The sequence below is a fragment of the Semicossyphus pulcher genome, unplaced genomic scaffold (genome assembly GCF_022749685.1).
Source record: "Semicossyphus pulcher isolate SPU_LCO1_2020_fin unplaced genomic scaffold, fSemPul1.0.p SCAF_11, whole genome shotgun sequence".
In the NCBI taxonomy this organism is placed as follows: Eukaryota; Metazoa; Chordata; class Actinopteri; order Labriformes; family Labridae; genus Semicossyphus; species Semicossyphus pulcher.
This window is the reverse complement of record NW_027211615.1, coordinates 27,270,721-27,296,800: the sequence shown is the minus strand read 5'-3', so window position 1 is coordinate 27,296,800 and position 26,080 is coordinate 27,270,721. Positions and strand designations below refer to the sequence as shown.

At 39.7% G+C, this 26,080-nt stretch overlaps 1 protein-coding gene across 1 annotated transcript in view; it reads right to left on the bottom strand.

Moving 5' to 3' along the window:
* The window catches only part of LOC138611937 (enolase-phosphatase E1-like), a 37,670-nt gene that overhangs the window by 10,479 nt on the left and 1,111 nt on the right, over positions 1 to 26,080 (bottom strand). Inside the window, exons 2-23 of the mRNA XM_069685215.1 lie at positions 19,653 to 19,865; positions 17,905 to 17,955; positions 15,385 to 15,510; positions 14,530 to 14,556; positions 13,951 to 14,016; positions 13,649 to 13,675; positions 12,856 to 13,124; positions 10,956 to 12,615; positions 9,138 to 9,266; positions 7,257 to 7,460; positions 7,114 to 7,176; positions 5,999 to 6,037; positions 5,637 to 5,672; positions 5,464 to 5,532; positions 4,153 to 4,188; positions 3,426 to 3,473; positions 2,509 to 2,562; positions 2,326 to 2,373; positions 1,958 to 2,233; positions 380 to 427; positions 265 to 303; positions 73 to 105 (exon numbers count right to left, since the gene is read on the bottom strand). Of these exons, the coding sequence (XP_069541316.1) occupies positions 73 to 105; positions 265 to 303; positions 380 to 427; positions 1,958 to 2,233; positions 2,326 to 2,373; positions 2,509 to 2,562; positions 3,426 to 3,473; positions 4,153 to 4,188; positions 5,464 to 5,532; positions 5,637 to 5,672; positions 5,999 to 6,037; positions 7,114 to 7,176; positions 7,257 to 7,460; positions 9,138 to 9,266; positions 10,956 to 12,615; positions 12,856 to 13,124; positions 13,649 to 13,675; positions 13,951 to 14,016; positions 14,530 to 14,556; positions 15,385 to 15,510; positions 17,905 to 17,955; positions 19,653 to 19,865 (3,561 nt within the window). The remainder of the gene's footprint in view (positions 1 to 72; positions 106 to 264; positions 304 to 379; positions 428 to 1,957; positions 2,234 to 2,325; positions 2,374 to 2,508; positions 2,563 to 3,425; positions 3,474 to 4,152; positions 4,189 to 5,463; positions 5,533 to 5,636; positions 5,673 to 5,998; positions 6,038 to 7,113; positions 7,177 to 7,256; positions 7,461 to 9,137; positions 9,267 to 10,955; positions 12,616 to 12,855; positions 13,125 to 13,648; positions 13,676 to 13,950; positions 14,017 to 14,529; positions 14,557 to 15,384; positions 15,511 to 17,904; positions 17,956 to 19,652; positions 19,866 to 26,080) is intronic.

Below are 26,080 nucleotides of genomic sequence, written 5' to 3'. Positions count from 1 at the left end.
GTGTTTATTTACAGCACATCTTAAATTGCTGCTAGTGTTGGTGCCATTGAAATGACTGTAAACACAAATTACCTCTCTTTGTCTTCTCTTTGCCTGCTGTCGGCTCTGAGGAGATAATTGGAGTGAAACGGCCGCTCAGAGTTAGTTTTCCATAATGAATGCATTCATAGATTCGTTGTACTACATGGCCGTTAAATGCTGCAGCTGTTGTTTGTTACGGGCAATAATCCAGTTTACTGAAACTGAAGGCTAATCTTACAGTACCTTTCTCTGAATCAGCAGCTTTGGTTTTCTTCTTTTCAGCTGGAAAACGTCAGATATGAGTTATTGTTCGCTGCAGTAATTAAGAGGAAAATGATCAAAATAACTTAGTTTGAACCTTTCTTGGCAGGAGCGGCCTTCACTTCCTCCTCGACAGCCTCTGGTTCTTTAACAGAGAATAGTTTAGAAAGTAAAGAAACTTCAGTTTAACGTTAAATATCACCTGACAAACACGTCCTCTCACAGTCCTAAGATTGGTTTGTAGTATTTCCTGTTTTATTTTGTAGTTTTTGCCCCATGAACTACAAAATATTTCTCATGTTTTGTTATTCTTCCTGCCTTTGTGTGTTTCCCTCCGGTTTGATTAGCTGTGGGGGGGCTGCGGCGGATGAGTCATTCGTAGTCTGTGTAGACACTAAACCAACCTTAACCTTGCGTCACCAAACACGGCTTCTGTCGCCTTACAACAGACAGCTAGCTCGTCACGTAACTTAACTTCTTATTTTAAAGTCGAGCTGAAACGGCATTAGAGAGTATCTAGCTTCCGTATCGTGACGTATTTCCGAGTGAAACAGGACGTGAAGGCGGGACATATCATTAGAGGGATTTGATTTGATCGTTGAGAAGTGGGCGTAGACAGACGTTCTCCACAGCGCAGTAGCTAGCTAACTGACCGAGCGTTCTTGGTGCTCTGCGGCTAAATGCTGCCGATTGATTGGTTGAAATTGTTTGGTGCTAACTTACATAAGCACGCGGAAAATTTTGTTTTACAGGAAGAAAAGATGTTCGGATTTTGATAAAAGAATACGAAGAAATAGATTTTCTGTATTTTTTTTGGCCTTTATTGTCAAATAGATGCACAATATTACCGGGGATTTGATCTAAAAGGATTAAAATGACATTTTTAATTTCACCTCGACTTTAAAGATAATTTGTTTCAAGGCCCCTTTAGTTTTTTTAACATTTGTATCGCAGCTATTCGATTGAGTTGAAACCAAAAAACTTTAAAGTGTATTCCTCTGCCATTTTGTTATATTGCCACGCAATGAATGTCCGATGCACCCGATGGATCCTTCGTGGCCCGGGAGAAGGAGGACGCATTTGTCGGCCGCGTGTGAAGAAGCCTTCGAAATGGGACAGCCATCGACGCGCCGCTGTGACGCAATCAGCCTTCAAATACGTCCTTCGCAGGACGCAGCCCCTGAATTTGGACACAGTGATTGTACACAGTGTACAACTTGGTACAGTATCTCTTCTGAGTGGATGCTACAAGTTTAAAGTCCCTCCATTTAAACACAACACGCAGAAGAATACATTTATACATCAATTTCTCCTGTTGATAAACCAAAAATCAGCGTGCTACTTACAGTGACTTGAATCCTTTGGAAACAATGTGATACGTGTCGTCGTCATGACTGTTGGACGTGTTATGTACGTCTAAGAAATGTGCATCAGTCGGTATTTACATTTCAGGAAAGGAACTATCAAAGGATGCAAAAAGTTTCAGGGTAAACTGGCCAAAAGTTTTATCTGTGCAGAAGCCTGTGCATCTTTCTTCTGTGCACAGCTCAGCAGCTCTAACCGATAACATCTGTTTGCAGTCTGAACCATATTCCAAATGTTAAATTTAGAGAGTCTTATATGTCTTTGAGTGACAGAAGATTCTGCATATCTTATCTTTTTGCTATCTACTTACCCGGAGCTACAGCAGCAGCAGCAGCAGCAGGAGGAGCGCCAGCAGCTGGAGTCTGGATCTCAGGCTGAGCTGGAGCCTCTTGTTCCGCAGCTTCAGGCTGGACTGGTTCTGCCGGTGGGACTGGCTGCACTGGTTCTGGCTGAGGCTGCATCATTGGCGGTGGATATGGGTGATATTGTGCATAGAGCGGGTGCATGTGTGGGGGTGGTTGCTGCTGATAAAGAGGCTGCAGAGGTGGAGCTCCGGGGTGAGCGGTCAGGACGGGAGCAGAGGGAGCTGAACGTGGAGGAACACATGATCACACTGGTTTGAACACACTTATTCTGTATATATATCACTTAAAGTTGGTGTGACATTCGTGTAAATACCTGGCATGGTGGGAGGAGGGTACGGGTTGTCTGTGACGACGTGATGAACTGGAACATAAAGAGTTTATTTGACATTTTATCAGGCTGACATTAAGAGGTAAAGATGAGAGATAAGCAGAGTTATAACATCAGATAGTTATTTCCTCTTTGGGATAACTTTTCCCAGGATTCTTTGCTACTTACCGTACCAGCCAGGTGGAGACGGGCAGTAGACGGGTGCAGGTCTGCAGGGACCAACTGAAACACAGCAAAGAAAACATGTCGGTTTGTTGTGTTTATTATCCACAAAGACTGTTTAGAGCTGGTGTAGTAAATATAAAATACAGATGTCCCTTTACACTGAATTATTATATATACTTATATTATAAATTACGCGGCTGTGTTAAATACTTGACCGTTGCTATGAAGAGCAGACTGTTGCTAGGGACGCGGTTTTAATCACACAATCCAGAGGACTCACTTTAATCATATCAATCCGCCGAAAGAAGTCCGGTAAATTTGACGTGGGAGTGTTTACAGAGGGGAAAAAGAAGAGGCAAAACAGCGGAGAGAAAACAATAAAGGTTCAATGATGCAAAAACTGAACGCTACGACAGAGAGGTCTACAACACTGGAGACGGCACATGAAGGAAACATTAAACAGAACACAGTACGGGACACGGCGGTGAATAAAGACTGCTCTGTTTCCAGCGGTACGGTTCACCGTGTCTTACTTCACCATCAGTGGAAATGTTTCATTTAATGTGCGTAAAAAAAAGCTAGCTTAGCTAATTTTAAGAACCGTTGCTATGGACGCAGCTCTCACTGAGAGTGTAACGAACTATTTCTAAATGGAAAACAGAAATATAATCATTTTCAAATTAATAAAATCACTTCCAAATCAATATTTTGTTTCAAATTATTAATTTTGTAAATAAAAAGCTGTGTAATAAGTGTGATAATGTAAAGTGAGCGGGTTGTTATAGCGGAGGGACCCCTTCAGGCTGAGACGAGACCTAGTCCTGCTCACCCTGTTGGGGTTCCATTCCACCATAACAACCTGCTCACAGTATATTATCCCTTACATATTATATTTGTTTGAAAACTAAAATGTCTTATACCATCTTGTCCAGATTCTGGGGCCTCTTCTTGTTTTTTGGTCTCTGTCTCTGTAAAGAAAAACAAACAGACAAGAAACCACATAAAAATCGAACACTCTGTTTGTTGTCTGAGCTGTGTGGTTTCTGATATTGGTCTTTAAAGATACCAAGCATGATTTGACAACAGGAGCTGTCACATGGTTTATCTACAGTATTGTGTTACTGGCTGTTATTACAGAATGATATTTAATGTGAACAATGACTGTATATAAAGATGGCCGACGCCATGGAGAACAGCTTCTTGTGTCGGTCTGACGCAGATATTCACACTTATGGAAAGTTCAGTGACTGTAGTGTTAGTCACGTCTCCTCTCGCCGTTCCTCCTCTACTCTGCTACTCGGGAACAGAATGCTGCAGGAGCCCCATTTGTCAACAGAGCTGTCAATCATGAGGCCACACCCCCTTTTTACAGCATCAAATAACTAATTAAAAGTAAACTTGTCAGAAAAATGAACAGTTGGACATAAATCAGCATGATAAGAACTAACTATAATGACAGAAACCATGTTTGAGAAAAATGTATTTGACGTGTATTTTAATTTTATAGTTTGACTCATGTCCCATCTGTTAACATGGAGGAGGCGAGCTTTATGAGCTACACTCCAGCCAGGATGGGAGCCATCATGTCGTCCATCTTTTTATACAGTCTATGAATGTGACTTATTCATGTCTGAATCAATATCTTACCTGCTTTGGTAGTCTTGGTCTTCTCTGCTCTTTTGGCTTTTTATTGGAAAGAGAAAACATCCCATCAACTCAGGTTTTGGCAAAATTTGAAAACATTTAATCAACTTTAAAGGAATATTCCAACATTAATGTAATGTGCTTATTTTTTCTGGTAGAGTAAGTTGACGCATTTCGTCAAGTTTGTTAAGGCCATGTTTTTGTTTTCATTTCTTTCATGTGGTTATCTCCTGTTCTATTTTGAAACTCACCCTGTTCCTCTCCCTGCTCCTTGTCGCTTCATGTGTAAACGACGCCCTAATTAGACCCACCTGTGTCCTGTTTCCCCTTGATTACCTGTGCATACATACCCTGTGTGTGTTCCCTCTCATTACCAGTTTGTTGCGTGTTCCTTCGTGTCGCCTCGTTCCAGCTATTTCTCTAGTGAGTAATTCTCTGATTTTGCCTTTTTGCCTGCTCTTTGTGGGGATTACCTGTGTACCGAACTTGGACTGGACATAAAAACTGCATTTTTGAGTCAGTAACCTGTCTTTCCATTGGCTGTGTCAATTGTAAGATTGATACGAATCTCTTGTTTATATGTTAAATATGAAACTACATCAAAAAGCAAGTTAGCATAGCTTAGCATATAAGATTGAAATAGGTTGAAACAGCGTGAAAAAGGTCGCCTGGCTTGTCCAGAGGTTACAGAATGTGTCTACCAGCAATTCAAAGGTTATCTTTTCAACAAGTAATATCTCATCGGTTTGACCTTTATAGAAAGAGGAGTTTAAAAACTACAGTTTAGTTTTATTAAATGGTTATTTGTCATATTACTTCTTACTTATGTCTCTTCAGGTTTAATTGCAAATTCTCAAACCTACGAAAAAATTCGGCACACAACCCCCTTTAAGAATAACTGTTGTTTACATCACTTCAGTTTATGCACAGTTTGAACACACTAGGTATAGGGATGTCAGGGCGCACGGTTAAATCGTGCATCCTGTGTGCACAGGCTACAGTCCTCGATGCAGCAGCCCTGGGTTTGACACCCACCCTTGGCACTTGGCCCGAGTGTCTTCTCCACTCTCTCTTCCCCTGTTTCCAACACTATCCACTGTCCTCTCTCTTTGAATAAAGGCATAAAAGCCCGCAAAAAATGATATAGGAATGTCAGCTGTATCTATTCAAATTAGTTTCCCCAACTTTCCAGTCTTGATGCTAACTAAAGCTAAGCTAACTTGCTGCAGCCTTACAGCAGTAGATTCCCTTGAACTCAGTCTCAACCTCCTGATTCACATTAGACTTTTACATGTTCAAAGTAAGTGTGAGTACCTCTGAGAAGAAGAGGAGTTCTCCTGATCTTCCTGACCTTTGCCCCCAGACCAGGGATTCTGGGTAGAGCTGCGACACAAACACAACATTTAATCTATTATATCACAAACAGAATAAGTATTAGATAATCAAGGCAAAAGTGGTATAGGGTTGGTTCGAGTGTTGAGGGCTACCTGTCTTTTTCGGCTCTTTTGTCACAACTTCACGGTCTGAAAATTAAAATGACATATGAATTACAAATGTAGAAAATTAAACACTTCATTTGACTATCTCTCAAAAACAGACCAGTTTGAAATGAAAGAGTTTCCAGGCCTGAATTGTACCTCCTAATGTGCATTTACTCCCAACCCAGCCTCCAGCCGGCTCCATTAATCAATGTTTACGCTAAGCTGAGGGATGCTGATTGCTCAAAAACACTAATTCATCACCTTCACTATCAATAGCTTTATTTGTATTGGACACAAAGATTAGAAGTTTTGTGTGGGGGGGGATTTAATGGGAATCTCTTTAATTAAAAACTTTTCCTTATCGGTACCTTTTTTCCTTCTGACAGCTGAAACTCTCCGCGGAGCCTCTGAAACACAAACAGGAGATTAACGGCGTAAAGCGACAAACTGGAGACCTGAATCCTGTGATTTCCTTCTGCCTGTAGCTCAGGGGAAGGAGAATAAAAATCTGCATTTATCAAAGCAAATTAAGTTTATTTCTACAGGGGGGGGGACACGTTTATTATAGTGCCAGACAAAGAGTCTTATGAGTCTACAGTTTCCAGACACATACATCTGAAGGCAGCAGGTGCAAAACTAGCACACGTTAAGATAGATTAACACGCTGAGACAGACACAGATGTTGTTTGTTGGGTTTTAAATTATGTAAGTGAAGCTATAACTCCCTTTTTTTGGTCTCTCACCGCTTCATAATGTCTGAAGATTAATTCAACACAACTTTACACTATAAGAGAGAAGAGTAACTCAGCTTTAAAGTTATAAATTAACATGGAGTGTGGCCTAAACAGTGCTTTATGATACATATATCTGTTGCAGTTGGAGCTCATGAATGGTGGAACATTTATTTTTGCGTTTTCTGTCTTCTTGCTTTGACCTTAACTTAACTTGTTCATAAATTCTGATTTCTTTTTGTCTTCTTAGCATCCTGCGTCATGTGTGTTTTGATACTTTAAGTATACACCCATCAGCCATAACATTATGACCACTAACAGATGAAGTGGACAGTGCTGTGACCAAGTCTCAAGTCATCTTTCTTGGGCAATTCAAGTCACAGTCATGTCGAGTGGAGTCCTTAGTTAAGGCAAGTCAAGTCACTTTTTTCCACCCAAGATCAGGTCATAATGTTATGGCTGATTGGTGTAGATCGTTGTTAATACTATACAGAACTTGGTTAAGTAATGCATCGTACTTCTTCAGTGTCTTCTTTGTGCGTAGAAGAAGGTGTGTTTTTGCACAGTGCTGTTAATGCATTCGTTTCTGCTTTTTGCACCATGTTTTTTTTTCACTTGCAGCATGTTTCCGTCATTGCCTTGTACATCTTTATGTGCAACCACTACAGGTACCAAAAACAAGACTATACACCCTGTTGGCTTGGAGTAAAGTCCTCATACTGTACATCTGACATCACAGGAGTATCACAAACCTTTCTTCTCTTCAGTCTTGGTGGCGGACTCTTTGGTCTTTGCAGAGTGCATGCAGGGACACACTGAAACCACAGAGCAGAAAGGTGACGTCACACTGAAGGTAAGTGTAATAAAATGGCTGTGATTAACCTCGCTGTCTGACCTGTGGGCTCAGTCTTTCCTGCTTCTTCCTCCGGTTCAGCCACAGGTTTGGTCACGTCCACCGATGCCTTCTCCTCCTCGTCATCGTCTTCATCGTACTCCTCTTTTTTGTCCTCTGGTTCGTCGACAGTTTTCTTTAGTTCGACTGTCGGCTCTTCATCTTCTCCTTCATCCTCCTCATCTAGAGCGGCAGGCTGGCTGGTCACTGGGTGAAAGCATTCATACAGACGTATCAGTGGACATGATTCAATGTTTTTCTATTAAGCAACTCATTTTTTTGGGTCCATTTTGGGTTTTCTGTTCACAGCCATTCGTCCTTCTCTCCTTTTCTACCAGCAGCTTCAGGCTTAATGGAAGAAAATCTATCATCTCTGGTGTAAGCACATTTCACTCGGATGAATCCACAGATATTTATCAACAAATGTGTCTGTTTTTACTTTCCAAAACTACAGCACTCGACCACAAAACAAGACGGTGTTAGATTAAAACTACAACAATTATACCAGATCTGAAGAAAATGATTTTCTGTAGAGATACGTGTGTAGATGTTTTGATCTCTTCCACATTTTTTTACTTGTATTTAAAATGTAATATTCACATGAAGGAGACACAGGAAACATACACAATATGTCGCCTTGTTCCAACCCAGTTCTTTATTTTAATGAATCTACTTATTATTCTCACCTAATTGAGGATTTGAGGATTATCCTATAAACCGGCAGACTGAAGCTGTAGTATTATGGAAAGTTTGAAACCTCAGAAACATTAGATTTAAGAGACTATGTCGCCTCACAGCTAGAAGGTTCCTAGTCCGAACCCCGGTTCAGACGTAGTGGACCTTTCTGTGTGGAGTTTGCATGTTCTCCCCGTGCGGGCTCCGGCTTCCTCCCACAGTCCAAAGACATGCTCGTTAGGTTCGACTCTAAAATTGCCCGTAGGTGTGAATGTGAGTGTTAAAGGATGTCTTTCTCTGTAGCCCCTTTCCAACTGGTCAAAAAACCCGCTAACACCCAGCCTTTTTGCTTAATGGGAAAGGCTACAAACGGCATTCATACCCGGGTCAAATGACTCTGCAGTAGACACAGGTAATTATCGCCTTTGCTCCGATCGGCAGTGATGGGAACACAAAACTCGTGTAGACACACTAATCTCCGCCCAGTATCCGGTGCGATGCTATGCTCCGTCCCGAGGTCCCGCATCTCCTATGAAATCCTCCTCCTCACCTACAAATCCCTCCATGCCCTGGCCCCACAGTAGCTTTCTGACCTCCCCTATACCTTGTCCCAGAATCGGGCCTGCTCACCAGTCCCCACACCTGACCGTGGACTTTTAGGGAGAGAGCCTTCAGTGTGGCAGCCCCCACCCTCTGGAACTCTCTCCCTATTGAGAGCCACAGTGCAACAGCCATTCACTCATTTAAAAAACAGCTCTAAACTTTCAACAAGATCTACCATCAATAACAACCGTTACCCAGCTCACTTAGCTTCCTGTCTTTGTACTTGTCTTTATTTGTTGTTGTTTGGACTCCGGTGTTAAGCAACCTTGGGTTTCTTGAAAGGCGCTATATAAATCTAAGTTATCATTATTGTTATTTGAACAATGTTCGTACATTTCCTAATAAAACCTCATTTTATGCCTGACAGTGAAAGAAACTGACACATAAATGGTGTTTAAATCATGTGCAAGTTTCCACTGTCCTGCTTATAACACTTTTGCTGATTTACATAATGAATTTGTAAAGTTAATTGATTCATATTTCCTTTGAAAATAACTGTAATGAAATGTTAAAATGTTAGCACAACCCATAAATGTTGATGTGATGAGCTCATATTGTTCAACAGTGTGTAAAACACAGCAGGTATAAAGGATGTTTGCTACACACCAGATTCTTCTGTGTCATCCTCAGCCTGGTCTTCATCAGCAGCCTGGATGATGTCATCCTCGGCCTCGTCTGTGTCTGCCTCAGTCTTTGCTGCCTCCTCCTGGGCTGTCAAGGCCGCTGCAGCCGAGGCTGAACAATACAATTCAAACTGTTATATTATTATTTCTAAACACCACAAATGACCTCTGCTTCTTCTTTTAAATCACGTTTGAAGACCTACTTTTTATTGATAGGCCTTCTTGTAATGTTTATGTTTTATCCACTGTGTTTTATTTATTTACTGTCTCTTTTAGTCGATTATTGTTTCTCTTTTATTCTGTTTGTCTTTCTGTTTTATTCCTACATTGTTGTGTATTTTATTGTTGGGATTTTATGTTTTGTAAAGCACTTTGTAATGTTGTTTTTGATTACTTAAAAAACTGAAATGGACCATAAAAATAGCCTACAATGTATTTATGTATTTAAAGTTCTCCTCCACAGGTATGTATATGTAATACTCTGCAATGATTCATAATTTTAACGTGGTTTTCCCACCGAACAATTAAAAACATACCTTCTGGATCAGGTCTAGTGCCCTGCCCACCATGTGACCTGCTTGCAGTAGGATGACCAATCAAAGAGCAGTAACATTACATTGAATAGGGTCAGAGGAAACATGGAGAGATTCATACACCCATGTGTGGGCTTCAGACAGACTCAGAGTCAGAGGAAGAGTTCTCAGAGAATGGTAAGTGTAGTTAGCATCTTTGTTTATGTTGTTTGCTAGCCTGTTAGCTTTGTAAGTAGCAGTGGCTGACACAGCCGTAGAGGTTGTGAAACAAACAATATTGTGAGCTATGAAGTTGCAGTTGTTGTTTTTGTTTTTGGGAGAGGACAGAAGCTCTGAGGTCTTGTTTGTGTCCAAAAACTGAAGTCAAAACTGTCACTATGCTAATGCTAACTCTCCAATCTGTTCTAATAAGTCGGCTCTCATCTGCACTGGAGGTTTAAGGTTTCGTTAATAGTGTTGTTGCACATTGTGCATCACACTTCAGGTGTGTTTGAACCTGAAACTGCAACATTCTGAAGATATTTTCAGGATGTTATTGAGGCCTCGGATGTCAGAACGCCTTTTATAAAACATTTGCTCAATGTAACATAAAAACAAAGGTAGAACATGCTTACTGCAACGTGCTGAGGATCTTTTCAGGATGTTAATACAGCCTGAACTATCAGAACGTGATTTATAAAACGTTCCTGAAATGTGATTTGAACGTTCTCACTGCAACTTTCTGAAGATGTTTTCAGAAAACGTTCTCCTGCTCTTAAAAGGAACATTCTGGGAACCAAATAAACTCTTCCTGCTCAAAACATTACCAGAACATTGCACGTAACATTCTCAGAACGTTCTTACAACAAAACATTTCTTGCTGGGTAAGCTCAATCACGATTGTGTTACACCATTTTCATGAGATCATTTACTGTTAATTAATTTTTGTACCCTTATGTTTTTCCAGTCCAGCCGTTAAAAAGGCAGCTTCGAAACTGTGAGGAAAGACATATATTTTATAAACTATAAATAAATACATAAATAGTAAATCGTAATTAAATGTACTGAAATGTTTTCCCTATGTTTAGTGTTTTATTACTTTGATGTATTGTTAATATTAATGTCATATTGATTTATTAGGTTCGGTTAATTTGTTCGTTGTTAATAAAGATAATTTGAATGGACGCCTGCTAGCCAATCGGAAATGAGCATTTTACCTGTCAATAGTTACCTGTCAATATTGTAATATAACATGAAAAAAGAAACTAATTAATGATGCTGGACTTTACCTGCCAGCAGGAGGTCATCAACATCATCATCATCATCTTCTTTATCTTCATCGTCGTCGTCTTCATCTTCATCCTCAGCAGCGAAGGACTCGGCGATGAGCTCGTCTTCATCTTTTTCAGCGTCAACAAATGTTTCTGTGATCTCTTTTTCATCTTCGACATCGAAGGTGAACTCAAAGGAGCTGGTGTCGATATCTTCATCTTTTTCATCATCATCATCTTCATCGTCATCTATTGTCTCATATGAAAGGTCGTCACTGAACACAGTCTCTCCCACTGACTCTTCATCTGTCTTAAGATCGTCATCATCATCTTCATCGCCCAAGACGCCGCTGTCTGTACTCTCAGCGGGAGGGATGTCCTCTTCCTCCTCCTTCTCCTCTGCCTCTTCCTCTTTATCATTATCATCATCATCCTCTTCAATGACATCATCAAGTTTGTCAAGGTCATCAACATCATCGTCGAGGTCAATGTGGGCGTCTTTGTCTAGATCTTCATCTTTGAGATCTTCCTCATCCTCATCTTCATCATCTGCAAAGTGCTCAGAGGATGCGACGGAGATGTCCTCGTCTGATTGGTCCAGATCATCATCATCATCATCATCATCATCTTCATCAGTGTCTTCAGCAGCTTTGACATCTTCTTCGAGGTGTTTCTCTTCCTCCTCTTCATCAAGTTTATGATCTTCTTCATCCTCAGCAGGAAGAGGAGGAAGATCAAGCTCCAGGTCATCATCGGTGTCTTCAGCGATGACATCATCACTATCAGAGGTCACAACGCCCTCAGCTAATTTGTCATCTTCATCGTCCTCATCGTCGTCCTTGTCTTCCTCCTCCTCCTCACTGGAAAGAAGTGCAGATTCACTGACGTCTGAGGTGTCAGTGAACACATCGTCACTGGTGTCGTCTTCATCTTCTTCTTCGTCGTCTTTTTCGTCATCTTCATCAGGAAGTGTTACGTCTTCGTCACTGTCTTTAACGTCAACAGGTACGTCAGAGTCGGAGTCAGGTGACACGGCCGACTCTTCCTCCTCAGAAGTGGAGATAGGTTCAGGAGAAGCTTCATCATCGTCATCTTCATCAGCAGCGTCTGCCTTCTCCTCCTCTTCCTCGTCCTCCTCGTCATCATCAGCCTCTTCTGCTGCTGCTTCCTCTTTCACTTCTTCTTCTTCCTCTTCCTCTTCATCAATCTCAGCTGCAGCTGCTGCAGGTTCCTTTTCATCTTCCTCATCTTCATCCTCATCTTCTTCCACCTCAGCGGCGACCGCCTCATCCTCCTCTTTCTCGTCCTCCTCCTCTGCCTTCACCTCATCCTCCTCTTCATCAGCAGCTGCTCCAACTGCCTCGCCCTCTCCTGGTCCTTCTTCCTCCTCCGTCTCCTCCTCCCCAGCTTCTGCTTCTTCGTCCTTCTTCTCCTCCTCCTCTTCTTCCTCCTCCTCTGCCTCATCTTCATCATCAGCAGCAGCTGCTTCAACTCCCTCCTCCACAGCTTCTGCTTCTTCCTCCTCCTCCACAGCTTCTGCTTCTTCCTCCTCCTCCTCCTCCTCCTCCTCCTCCTCCACAGCTTCTGCTCCTTCCTCTTCCTCCTTTTCCTCCTCCTCCTCCTCCTGCTCTTTAACTGCTTCTTCTCCTTCTTCCTCCTCCTCCTCATCTTCCTCCTCCTCGTCCACAGCTTTAGCTCCCTCTTCCTCCTCTACCACTCCCTCGTCCTCCTCCTCCTCCTCCTCCTCCTCATCCACAGCTTCAGCTCCCTCTTCCCCCTCCTCCTCCTCATCCACAGCTTCAGCTCCATCTTCTTCTTCCTCCTCCACTCCTTCCTCCTCCTCTCCTTCAGCTTCCTCCTCTTCCTCTTCCTCCTCCTCCTCCTCTCCCACAACAGCTTCAGCTCCCTCCTCCTCCACTCCTTCCTCCTCCTCTTCCTCCTCCTCTTCTTCTTCCTCCTCCTCATACTCCTCTTCATACTCCTCCTCCTCATACTCGTCTAGTTCTTCCTCCTCCTCTGCATAGTAATCATCCTCCTCCTCCTCCTCCTCCTCCTCCTCCTCCTCCTCATCTTCCTCCTCCCCAGCTTCCTCTACTTCATCTCCCTCTTCTCCCTCCTCCTCTCCCACCTCCTCCTCCTCCACGACTTCGACTGCTGGTAGTTTTGTCTTCGCTTGCATCCCTATAACTATAAGAAAACATGTTAATGTCACTTATTATCGAGACAATAAAGTTTTTTTTAAATATGTATCAATAAAGTTTTTAGAGTAATATAAATATTCAATAATAATCATAGAGTAATTGTATTCATTTTAAGAGTAAAATACAGAAGCTGTAGTAGGTAACATTATTAAAACTAACTTTTTGTCATATTTGCTCAAATATGCAGCAGTACATGAGAGAGATAATCATGTTCCTCTGGCTCCTCCTACTGCTCCTAATGGCATAAGAATCCAACGGTCCCTGTGGTTACTAGCCTGCGCACGCATGACAGCCTCCTCTGCGGGGAGGACTGAGCGTCGCACGGAGAGAGGGGGAGGGACCTGGAGGTTGCGATCTTTAAAAATGTTGAAGCAAAGTCCGCTCTCTTCTCCATCTTACCTACTGCAGCTTTAAGTTGACAATTAATGGAGAATCACAGAGGATGCTAAGAAGATGCTAACACTTAGCTCCTGAAGTAGCTATAAGAGAGAGTTAGCATGAGGTACACACCTTTACTTCGGGATGGTAGAAATTCTCCTAGGAGACAGGAAGAGAAACATATATTAGCAAAATGAGAAACATGCTTTTGTGTGGATGCCAAAACACACAGATTTGGAGTAGCTTTGTGTAAGCAGTTAGCGTGGAAAGTTAGTAAGAAAAAGACACGTTATTCAGGGAGAAAAATAATGAAAACCACCTTTTGATTATTGCTAGTACTATTATTTACCTTCATTCTGTTATACGGGTGAGGGAGACGATTGATTATTTCCACCTACAGTTAATCTACACAGTCATAGTAAAATGAAAAATACCTTTTCCTTTCTTAATCTTCACCTCCACTTCCTCCTTCTTCTCCTCCTCCTCCACCCATCTTGAATCTTTAATATCGTTCAAAATCAAGTCAGCTTGAAACTATCGCTACCGTAACAACAAGTCTCTGCCAATGTCACCTACATCCATATATGTTTTCTTTCAGTCCCTCAGTCACACATTTAAACACGAATTTAAACCTACAAATTATACCAGATACTGTTTGCCACCTTTAACAATGCAAAATTATGCAAATTTCAGATTAACTAATTGCATTAAAGCAACCGTATGCTGTATTTTTGAAATGTTTCATATTTGGTTTCAGAGCACAGGTACGAATTACTAAAGTATGTTACAAAATATTTTATGATTTAGATGTTTTATTGGTGCCTAATTAAAAAGAAATAATATACAGAAAAAAGAAAAGAATATACAGAAAGAGCAGCACGTTTAGCGCAGCACAGCATAACCAAGATAATTGTAGCAGCAAGCAAGACTTTTTTGAATACTTTTTTTTCTTTATCTGCAGCAGAATAATGAGAGAAATAGAAAATACTTTCAAACATTGCATAAATATGTACCTTTTTTTCTCACTGCGTATAGATTTCCTAGAAAAGAGGAGGCAGAAATTAGTAAATGCAAAGAAATGCCAGAATTTGATCAGAGAAAGTGCACTCAGTGTTACCAGACTGTTCTGTTGCCCCATTCAATAAAAACAGCCCAAATCATAACCTTGCCAGAAACCCGTGTAAAACCGTAAAACCATTACATGCGTAATAGAAAACAGGCCATAAGCCGGCAAAGCTTCATATCTGCATCAAATAACCAAAGATAAAATGCTATCGCAACCCAAAAACAGTGCAGTTAGACAACCAAATACATATATTCAAATACAAATACTGCCATGAAATGTGACACCAAAACACCATAATCCAAATTCAAAAACTATAGGATCATGGAGGAATGAGACTTCCAAAATCAAACTCAAACATAAATAATAAAAAATATAAATATACGAATATGCCATTGAATGCACCAAAAATATTAAAAATAAGGCATCGTATTAGCATTAATTAAATGATAAAATCAGAGTCTAACCCTAATCCTTTACAACAATGAGTGAACAATGTGTGAGTGGAAATCTTTGCACCAGCTTGTTTGTTGTTCAAAATCCCTCCATATGTTGACATCTACCAGCCCAACGCTATTTTTTCCAGCCCAAGGTCATCAAAAGAAGCCCAATTGGCCAGAAACCAGCCCAATCTGGCAACACTGAGTGCACTTAGAGTTTCGTTCTTTTTATGTTTCCTTTGCTTATGTTGCAAAAGATCTCAGCATCCACGAATACAAAGTGCAGAGGATGTAATCAAGAGGGGTACTTTTCAAAGTGTTTACTCAGACATCCAGCTATATTTCTCAACTCAAACTCATTGTACCTTCGTCTTCTTCGGGAGCGATCAGGTTTGCAGCAAATTTAAACACCGCACTGATCATGTTTGACGATTCCTCCACAGCATCGTTCACCGCCTTCACGGGGTCTGAGCCGATCTTGCTGAGGCCTCCTGGAGGAGCAGGGACACAAACACACCTGATGATTAAGACACTCATTCAGTTTGACTTCAGCTGGTTCTCCCTGATTGATCTTAAATAAGCCATACATATTCAACCTTCAGTAGGAGTTTCTACACTCACACATTTTCTCAGTGCAGACACAGCTTTTGTTGCTCATCTGTACTGAGGGAATGTCCATTAACAAATCATAAACTCCTGAGTGAAGGGTTAAACTGGGGTGGGGCTGCAGAAGCTGAAATCTGAATTTTTCGAAGAGATCAATATTCTATTATTTAAAGTGATCACCCACCGTCCAGTTTAACCACTGCAAAAGGCCTTTAGCATAAAATACTGTACGGCACAAAGCATTTGGAATATCATACTGATCCCCTTTCATCAAACTTTTATTCTTGAGTTCGAATCATAGACTGTGTATAAGAAGTGGACACAGCAATCGTGATGTCACCCATTTAAGCCTCAAGTGTTTCAGTTTGGACATTGCCATGTTGAATTTTTGAAGCCAAAACAGTGGCCAAATTTAGATGTAAGGCTGGAGCTGGATAGGGGCGAGGGTTTAGCAAATGCTAAGTTATCAGCTAACAGAGATGTGGATGTGGAGTCGACTCGAGTCACTGTTTTGATGACTTGCGACTTGACTTGAGGCACGATGACTCGGATGACTTGAGTGTGTTCATAAGTTTGAATGTTAGCTGTTATATAAAATGATAAAATTCAGTATTGTCAAGTTTCTGTCTAACTACCAACTTTGTACGCAGCACAAACTGGGAATCATGATTGGACGACTCAAAAAGCTCCCCGGTATGTGATCGTTATGATTGGATGGCTGGCTGTCAGTCAAACTCCTCGCTATGGCAACACGCAACATGAAAGCCCCCAAAGAGAATCCTCATCAGTCGTTACTACTCAATACGGTCTCAGAGCAGACCATCATCATGGCTGCGTCTTTGCCAAGATAACACAGATACAATTCATTGTCATACTTTTTGAACAGGGTATATAAACTGGCCAATAATATCATTATTAGACGGGCTGCTAACACCTTGTCTTTTCTCTTTATAAAGACCGGATACTACAGGTAAGAGTGCTGGATCATGGGTGGAAAAAAAGTGACTTGACTTGCCTTAACTAAGGAATCGACTCGACATAACCTGTGACTTGACTTGACTTAGCCAAATAAAAATGACTCGAGACTTGCTTGGGACTTGAGCAAAGATGACACATGGTCACAACACTGTCAGCTAACGCCAGCATTAGCTTGGTAAGCAAGGTGCGTCCATATTTCATGGTAAAAACTGAATGCTGGACAGGGTGTTTATTAAGTCATTCTCTATCACCTATTAAACTGTAAATAATAATACAAAAAAACTAGAAAATGAAACTTAATAAATAGTAAGAATAAAGTCATTAGAAAACTGTTTGATAGAAGTATAAGTTTTGTCATTTTGTCAGATTTCTATACAATCAGATTTATTTTGCAACCAGTGAAGTAGCCCCCTGCTGGCCATTACACAGAATGCAGGTTTATGGTACTGCAACATTTGCTTCACTTTTCAGACACTTCTTATATACAGTCTGTGGTTGTTAACTGCTTACAAACATCAGGATATGTTTCATTTTATCCCTCTAGACGACAAGAATTTTGGTTTACTATGAAATGTTTGATGAAGGAGGACAGGTGTTCTGCAGGAAACAAATTTTGAACCATTGTTCTTAAAAGCAGAGCAATCATATCTGAATCCAAGAGATAGGTACGTTTAATTGCAGATAGACGTTGGTAAAAAAAAAAAAAAAAAGGTAGAAAACTAAATATTCAGTGTAAGGTTCTCCTCAGAGAATCATGTTGCATATCTGCAGCCCTGAATTAAACCAAAGCTACATAAAGCACAAACAGGCAAAATAAACAGAATAATAAATAAACAGAAAAACACTGAAACAGAAAATTCAGCAAAATAAAAAAAATGCTTTTTAAAGGAGATTTCAGATGAGATTGATTTATTTCATTGTCAGATCATCTTCCACGGCTTTGGTAAATCAAGCTCACCTGAGGCAGGTTGAAAAACACCTTCTCATAATTCTTCCTCGTAGGTTTTGTACCCTTTTTATTGTAGTTGAAAAATACGGGACGAACATGCTAAAGACACTTTAGAAATATCTCTTCTAACTAAACTACAGACTATCCATAACATCATGTATATTGTTTATCTAGTAGAATAGCGTCAGGCATGAACAAAGCAGCTCCTACAGCTCTACAGCCTTCTCTGTGAAGGCCTCTCTAACATTGATAGCTGATATTAGCACTCAATGTTAGCTCGTTAGTAGTTTTTATCAGCGTCTTTAGATAAAGCGTCTGTTCTGAGGGGTTAGTAGCAGATAAGGTGTCTTGCCTCTACGGCCTGAGTCCTTTAAAACCTTCCTGACAGCAGGAGGAGGACGACCTGGTTGGATGAGAAACACAGTGAGCAGAGACATTCAGTACGGTGGTGGAGCAGACTGAGGAGAGAGGAAGATGTGGTCGTGTTCGGACAGTGATGGCATGATGAAGATGAAGATGTAGCATGCTGTCTAATGCCTGTGACGGAGCGTGAAATTTAATGGATGCTGTGTCAGAAAGAACAAAGGAGAAGTTGATCTTTCTATTATTATCAGTGCAAAACTAGATCGGCCCTTTGTTTCAAGATGAATTCATGAATATGAAAGACTATATAACACATGTTGTAGTCTAATCCTCTGTCATTTGGCTTTGCTTAATTATTACAGTTTTGTGCATGACTTTCGATTAATGCGAAGTGTAAATCATTATGTAATAAATCGTGTACTATATTAGAAAATGAATGAGCAATTAAGGAAGATGTAGGTGTTAGCATTAGATTATTGAGTAAAGTTGAACACAACAGATGATTAATGAAGTTTTGGAAGCATTGTTTGTTTTAATGTTGTGAGGAGAAATGAAACCAACGCTTGCACCTTAGTTTAACACACATTAATAATTAGTACATTTTTACACCATGGCAGTTCAATGTGCTTTAAAAAAAACATTAAGGTAAGAAATTATACGAAAATGGAAAGAGAAAAATACAAACATTTCTGATAAGACAAAAACAACAACAAGGAAGGTGTTTTGGTGCAGAACAATTGGATCAGAACTAGAATAAAAATAAGTTAAATGCTTAAATAATGAAAAAAACTATACATATAATAGAAAATATGTACAACAGGTCTAATATAAACATAAGCATCTGATGTCGCAGATTTTGCATACCGTCTGATCACTGCTCTGCAAAGTAAAATAGCAAACACATTCGCATCAAACTATGTGCACATGACATACAGCCTGAGGATCGAATTCCTGCCAAATAGAAGCAGATTTCTTCACTGGTTTGACATTTGTGCATGAAATTGTCATTAAGTGCACCCCTAATGATTGCTATGCTAGAAAAACTGGGTTTTTGCGCAACATAAAGGGGGCTGTATGCAGTCTGAAAGAAACATCTGCAGATACTACACAGGGCTGACCCCAACAACACTGTTTTTTCAAGTAATATTTTTCATCTACAGTTAATATAGTTTTAAAACATGCAATAATTAAATTATTTTTGGTAAGGCTTTATCCTAAACAATTCAGATGCTTCAGTAAAACTTCTATTTTCTGTTTTTGCAAAGTGCAATGTAATATTTCGACGCAAAACCTACAAATTAAACTCAATAGTCTACAAATGTAGTACAAAGCCCTCACTATGCCATTTTGCACTTGCAAATATACACCATGTTGCTTTAATAATTGTACTTATGCAGAAGGAAACAGAGATGTAAAATCTCCTAACAAATTCATACCTCTCGCACCGCATGCAGCATACTGTTGGTCTAGTTGCCAGATCACCTGAATGCTAAATTTGACACAAGCAATGATCTGTTTGTGCAGCAACACTGCCTGTAAACCAGTTGTCGTGTATTTAACAGAAGCTGAATCTTTTTCCAAATTCACTCAAGTTTAAAACCCTAAAAACTGAGCCAATCTGGCAGCAATAAATGAGCCAACTCACACTGGTCCTCTTCTGGCAGAACAGAGCCTTTTGTGCTAACGTTTAACCTCACCCTACCTAACAATTGAGAATTGACAATTAGCTTTTCTTACCTGAAATGGTCTTGTAGTCGGTCAGATCAAACAAGATGACAAAAACACAAGACCATGTAATGATGAGAGCCAGAACCAAGATCCAGGCCAGCGGGGAGCTGAAGGTAGAGTGGAGGTCCTCTGTAAACGTTTTCTTGTTCACTCGCACAGGCTGCGACCCGGCGTCTACGTTCTTACTATCGATGACCATCGTGGTGGTGGTTGATGACCGAGCTGAGAAGGAAACACACTGTGATCAGATACACATAATTATGGCCTTCAATAGAAATATTAAACTCTAATGCTATTGGATCATCAGTTACTCTACATGCTCAACACATTATTTCATATCCAGAAATCAACATTCGCAGCTGCCAGGTACAACCCCCAACATTTACTGTGTGTCAGGCAATGTTTAAAAGACTCAGAAGCTTGTTGAATAATGTGCGCGTCTTTCTAAATTAAACACTCTTCTAAGCGTCTGGAAAAAAACATTTCCATCCGTCCTCTGGACAATAAAAGAGATTTGAAGTCTGTCCCCCAAGTTAGTTACTTACCTGTTCGCTTGCAAGGTAATGTTAGCTAAGTGGTTAGCGAGGCTCTGATACCTCCAGAACATTGGTGAGCGTTTTAAATTATGTAATAAGCTTCTAAAAAATTTTCTTATTTGTCTTTCAGAGAAACAGATGGTTCTGTGACTCCAATTAAGCTTTTCTTACACAAGAAAATAAGCACACGTTAGCATATGTTAGCAAGAGGCTGCCCTCCATATTTTATAGTGTCATGTAATATAGTATATTATATTGTAGTATTTTATATGTATATGTTCATGATATACATAATTACATTATTACCATACCATACTGTAGCCTACATTATATTATATTACACTATACTATATTATACTATAACATTGCATTTTTAACCTTAATATTATTTACGCACTGTATTAATTTCCCACTTTTATACTGCACCTTATATTGTACTTTACCTGGTCACTTACTCCTACTTGTATATATCTCGTATTTTTATTTATTTTTTCTATTCTTATTTTTATACTGTACTGTCTTGGTACTGCTGCAACACCCGAATTCCCCCCCTGGGGATCAATAAAGTATTATTTTATGTTTGTATGTGTTTTATTATTTTAGTATTATCTTATGCTACATACCTGTCAGATGAGTAGAAGCAACATTAGCATTCAAGTAAGTCATGTTACTGTCCAACAAAAAATAAATAAAATTCAAAAAATCCCTGTTTGGATGTTTCACATGCTTCATTTTTCCAATGCTTTTCTCTATTACATTAACATCACAGTAGATTTATCAGATTTTTTTTTTTTTTGCTTTAAAAGGATGAAACCATCCAAAAAGTTGATAAAAATTAGCTTAAACGACTGAAAAACTCTATAAAAAGGGTAAAATGTCTTTACTGTTTTTGCCACCAACAGTAGGTTTCAGTTAAACATTCTGTTACTGGCAGTTTAACTGACGTGGTGAAATCCTCCATTTTGTCTACTCCATGACGAGGCAGATATTTACAGGCATCTTTTATCCACTCCCAGAATACCCTATAGTTGCTGAATAGTAAGTATTATTTTCTTAGAGCTATTTTATGAGTGTTAATTTATAATTTAATAAATTAATTCCGTTTTTTTCTTACAATTTTACTACCAACTAAGCTAGCTGCTACAGGAGCTGTCAAAGGCTACTGTGCTGCTAATTGTGAGCTAATTTTTTAGCTAGCTGTTAACAGTTAGCTGTTAGGAATTCTACTCTTTGTAGACTACTTTTAATCCTGTTGGGTGTATGTTCACTTGATTGATTAATGTTTTACTAACTTTGAGGACTTCAGGACTTTACCTTAGTGTAAGTTTAGGAGTTTTTTCACAGATTTTTTCTTGTTTCTTACTGACATGAGGGACAATGTTAATGCTAATTTGACCACAAGCTAATGTATGCTTTGGTTTAGCTTTTTACTGAATAATTGCCTACAATGTAAAACTCAGATGCCAACTCGAGTTTAAAACCTAAATTGGAAGTGTGTTTAGCTCACTGCGCAGCTCAGCATCTAGTTACATGCTGAGTGAGGATTGAAGAGAGCTATGCAGAGTTGTTTTTCCTCTTTTGAACTAACCTTGTCTACGGATTTTGCAAACAAATTAGCTAACATACATGATACATACCTACTGTTTTCAGGTGTGCATTTAAAGCAATCCACTCTATATTTCAAGGTACATTTCAGTCCAAGTAAATCCAAGTTTTAGGGGGAGAAAGTGCCTCTCTGAACCTGGGAAGTGGGTCAAGTACCATTTATGGTCAGAACATCAAACATTGAATTTCCCGACAGACTTTCTCCGGTAGCCAAGTCTTAAATAGGCTAGTAATTATGGCTACTTTACTCATCAGGAACCAGTGCAGTCTATTTTGTGTTTTAATTTGCTTTACTAGTACTCTACCAGTAAACACTATTTTCCAATAGTGCACCATTTTATCTTTGACTCTGTTTTAAAAGATTATGGATTAGTTTTGTCATGATCTGTCAAAATCTGCTACATGTAGCTGCTAATGTCCCTGTGGGTGTGTTGGGAAAGCTCAAGCCACCTGTTGACTCTCTTCAGCTCACTTTTGGCAGCTACTGTAGGTTACTCCGTTACTGCTGACTCAAACAGCTTAGCGGCACTCCAAACACACACACCTCTGTGTAACGTCATTACTCTGATTCCAGGTCAGTTCAAGAGATGAGTGACACCAAACGAAACATCCCAATGGCTGCTGTGGGACTATTGCTATGACATTGGCCAGCTGTTTTTTGTTTGAGTAAGTTTAACTAAATGTCCTGAAAAATGTTGTTAACCATTGTTTTTGTCGATAATTGGATGGCTGCTACACACATTTCCTTCTAAATCCCTTGCACCTTATCCTAAGGATACTGATGTCACTGTTTCTGCCCATTCAGGACAAGATATGTTGGATCTACGGACAACACTGCAATGAAAGTATATATTTTGCCGCTCCCCAGAAGACGATTCCTGATGATTCTGGTAAGTCCAAAACATTTATCTCAAGTATAGTTGTCACACATCTATTGCCAACATCAACATGAGATTTACACCTATGGATCCTGAAGCAACTAGTGCAATAGCTCATCAATATAGTTGTCTATTTGTGAATTCAACAATTTTATTAATAGAAAACAGAAACTGTATTTTTTTTATGAATAATGGATGCTTATATTGGAAAAACCCAAGGCCCTCCAGTTTATTAGATTCATTATCTGTAAATATATATACGCTATAATAAGTGCTAATATTAATATTAGTAAGTAAAATGTATGTTACTTGCTCATTGCCTGCACAATCACTAAAGGTCTATTTTATATACAGTATACATTTTGACCATAAGCAATAATCTAACCGTGGTAATGTTACAATGCCGTGCCACGCCCCCAAAATTAAACAAGAATTTCCATGCCATTACAAAGTGAGCACTAGCCTCATTAGCACCACTATGAAAAGTCATCGATAGATCTGTATGAAAAAGGGCAGAAGAATATTAACACGTGGTATTCACCGTGGATATGTGATCTATTTACAGATTCTACATAGTAGAATAGTCTACATAGTAGAATCTGTAAGCAGGGACGTGGATTTTTGGGAAGGCAAGTGTTCTGGTTTACGTTTGTACTACTCTTATAGTCCAAGTAATATTGACCAATCATGTATCAGCAGGCTGCGGCATATGCAAGAAAAAAAGTCTGTGAGGAGAGCAAAAGCAGGCAGTACGTAATCCGCTTTAATGACATCCCGGCTCCCTTCAGCGTGATCTGACGACGGTTTAGCTTCTTATTAATCTCTATAAACAGACAACTGCATGCTAACAGCTAACAGCTAACAATCTGTAGATCTAAAATTTAACTTGAGATGAATTCCCTTGACGCTGTGTCACGAAAGCCATTCAGCATTCAGATTTCCCGTCTTCCTCGAATGCATCAGATCGACCCGACCTCCATTAAACAAACAAGCATTTTAAAAGATTTCTCCTCCTCTTGAGGACAGACCTGACAAAGCTCGAATTTTTACTTCTTACAAATCTGCATCATGATGTTGAAATGTCGTCAAAGGTAAGACCCGTTAATAACAAGTACATCACAAGTTTCTCTTTCTGTAACAATGCAGCACGTGGAAAAGGAAGTCTTGGCGGGAAGTCGATTGTCGTTTACTGCCTGGCACGTTCACCGGTGTCCCCAGAGGCTATATCGTCTCAGACTATAGCCAATGGGATCCGAGATTGCCAAGGATAGAATACACATTTTAGTCATAGTTGTTGAGAAAGAGAGCGTTTTACTTCCTTTTCCAGGCTTTTATGGATAGATTTGAGTACTGTCATTTTGTAGTATTTACTTCTGTAAACTGTGGGATGACCTTTTTCACTTCCTGGAAGTACACTAAATTTCTTGAATATCAGTATCATTCATCAGACCAAACTACAATTCTGGCCGAAGGAAGCCAAAAGGCTGACTGGTCAACTTCTGATTGGATTCAAATTTGAAAGAACCGGTCGTCATGGTCTCTGATAGAGATTGTGTATGGTTTTACGTTCCTGGTCCTGGCAAAAGCCAACATTTTTTATGATACAGCAGTAAACCATAAAACCATAAAACCTTGAAACAATGTTGTAGTTTTCGACTGACCTTTTGACCTTTCCTTTGGTATTATTTAGCCAAAATGCCCCCTTAAGCACAAGAAATATAAAACTAGAAATGTCCAGATTGTTCTGAAATTCAATCTCTTTAAACGTGTTCGTTTCATGAGGTTTTACTTCAGCAAAACCCTCAGATCAGTTGTCAGAGCTACACACAACATACCTGGTGAGCACTATTGGGACAAATGGGCTTTAAAGCATCAACAACTTGTCAATCTTTCCACCTCACTATGATGTCTCTGTTGACCGCCACCTTTAGACCCAGCTCTAAATGGTTTTGACCAACCATCCCTGCATGATTCCTCCTTTTAAGGCTGACCTGTCTTCACACTGAGGATGACTTTTCTGTTGATGCCCTCACTGGGTATCCATGGCAGCTCAGCTCAGAGGAGTCATTAGGGGCCAGCGGTTGCTTATTCAGTCAGAATACAGGGAAGTGTAGTCATAACATTTCCTTAATAAGTGCACAGAGCTGAACAAAGTGCAGCTGAGACCTATAAAATCTGGCTGGTTGAACAGGCTAGGAGCTTGTGTCAAGCTGCCTTTTCTAGGTTTTCAACTGGCATGAGTGTTGTGTACCTGCTGTAATCTTAGTTTTAGTTGCAATTATAAGTATGTGGACATGGATTACAGGTGCACTTAACACCCTTTATACTAAAATACAGAAACAAGGCAGTATTTAAATCTACCTACGGATTATTTAGCTGTATTTGGAACACAATAATATAAAAATCAACTGGAATTGGGCTAATGTTTAGTTTTTCCACCATTTTCCACTAATACATTTCAACAAGTATAAGCCATTTCCATAGCTAAGTCTTTGTCATCTGTCATATTTCCCAACCTCCCACTCTCAAACACGCTTGCTGCAAAACTATAACTATATATGGAACTATTCAGTAGTCTTTGATATAAATAATGAAAGACTAGTAAGTATTATAGTATCAGTGCATTTCAGATTTCTAAAGCAAAATCAGTTAGTTCAACAAGTTTCCCAACAAATCGTACTGTTCAGATCTTTCCTGCTTGATATCAATGACACAGCCCAGCAGTTTGTACAATAGGGGCCTCTAAGAACATTTCTCACTCATGGTTAACGTTTTGAAACTATCAAAGTTTGGCTAGGTACAGACTCCAGAACGACTATGCTTGATTTTTAAAAAGACACAGCTTTGGCATAAAATAACACATCAATGTTCACATTCGGTTTCACGTTGAACAAAAACAAGAACAGGAAGCTCTGGAGGCTGCAGACATGTCAGTTTAACACATTAAACACAACCACTGCGTAATATGGCATTATGAGGTTGTAGGAATGTCTTGAAACAATAGAAAATTCATGTCCATAATCATGAATCATATAAATTACATTTCATAGACAACACAGTGAGTCTGAGATAAAAAAAAATACATACATAGTTTTTGTGATCTGAAAATATCAGATGTTGTGGTCTGGGCTAAATTTAAAACACCAAATATTCTCAGATTTTTATGATTTTATGCACAATTCAATAATGTTATTTCCAACAGCATAATGGTCTGACCAAGTCAGTCCAGATGAGCATGTAATGGGGAGGAGTCATCTTTGGAGAAACATCCAAAATTCAAGAGAATAAAGCAAGTAGGACTATTTCACAAACATTTGTTTCATGTAATAAGTTGCATATCCTGAGATACAAGGGTTAGACTTTGAAAAACATCTTTAACATGAGCACCACAAGAGCATATTTTTTGAGCGTGCAAGTT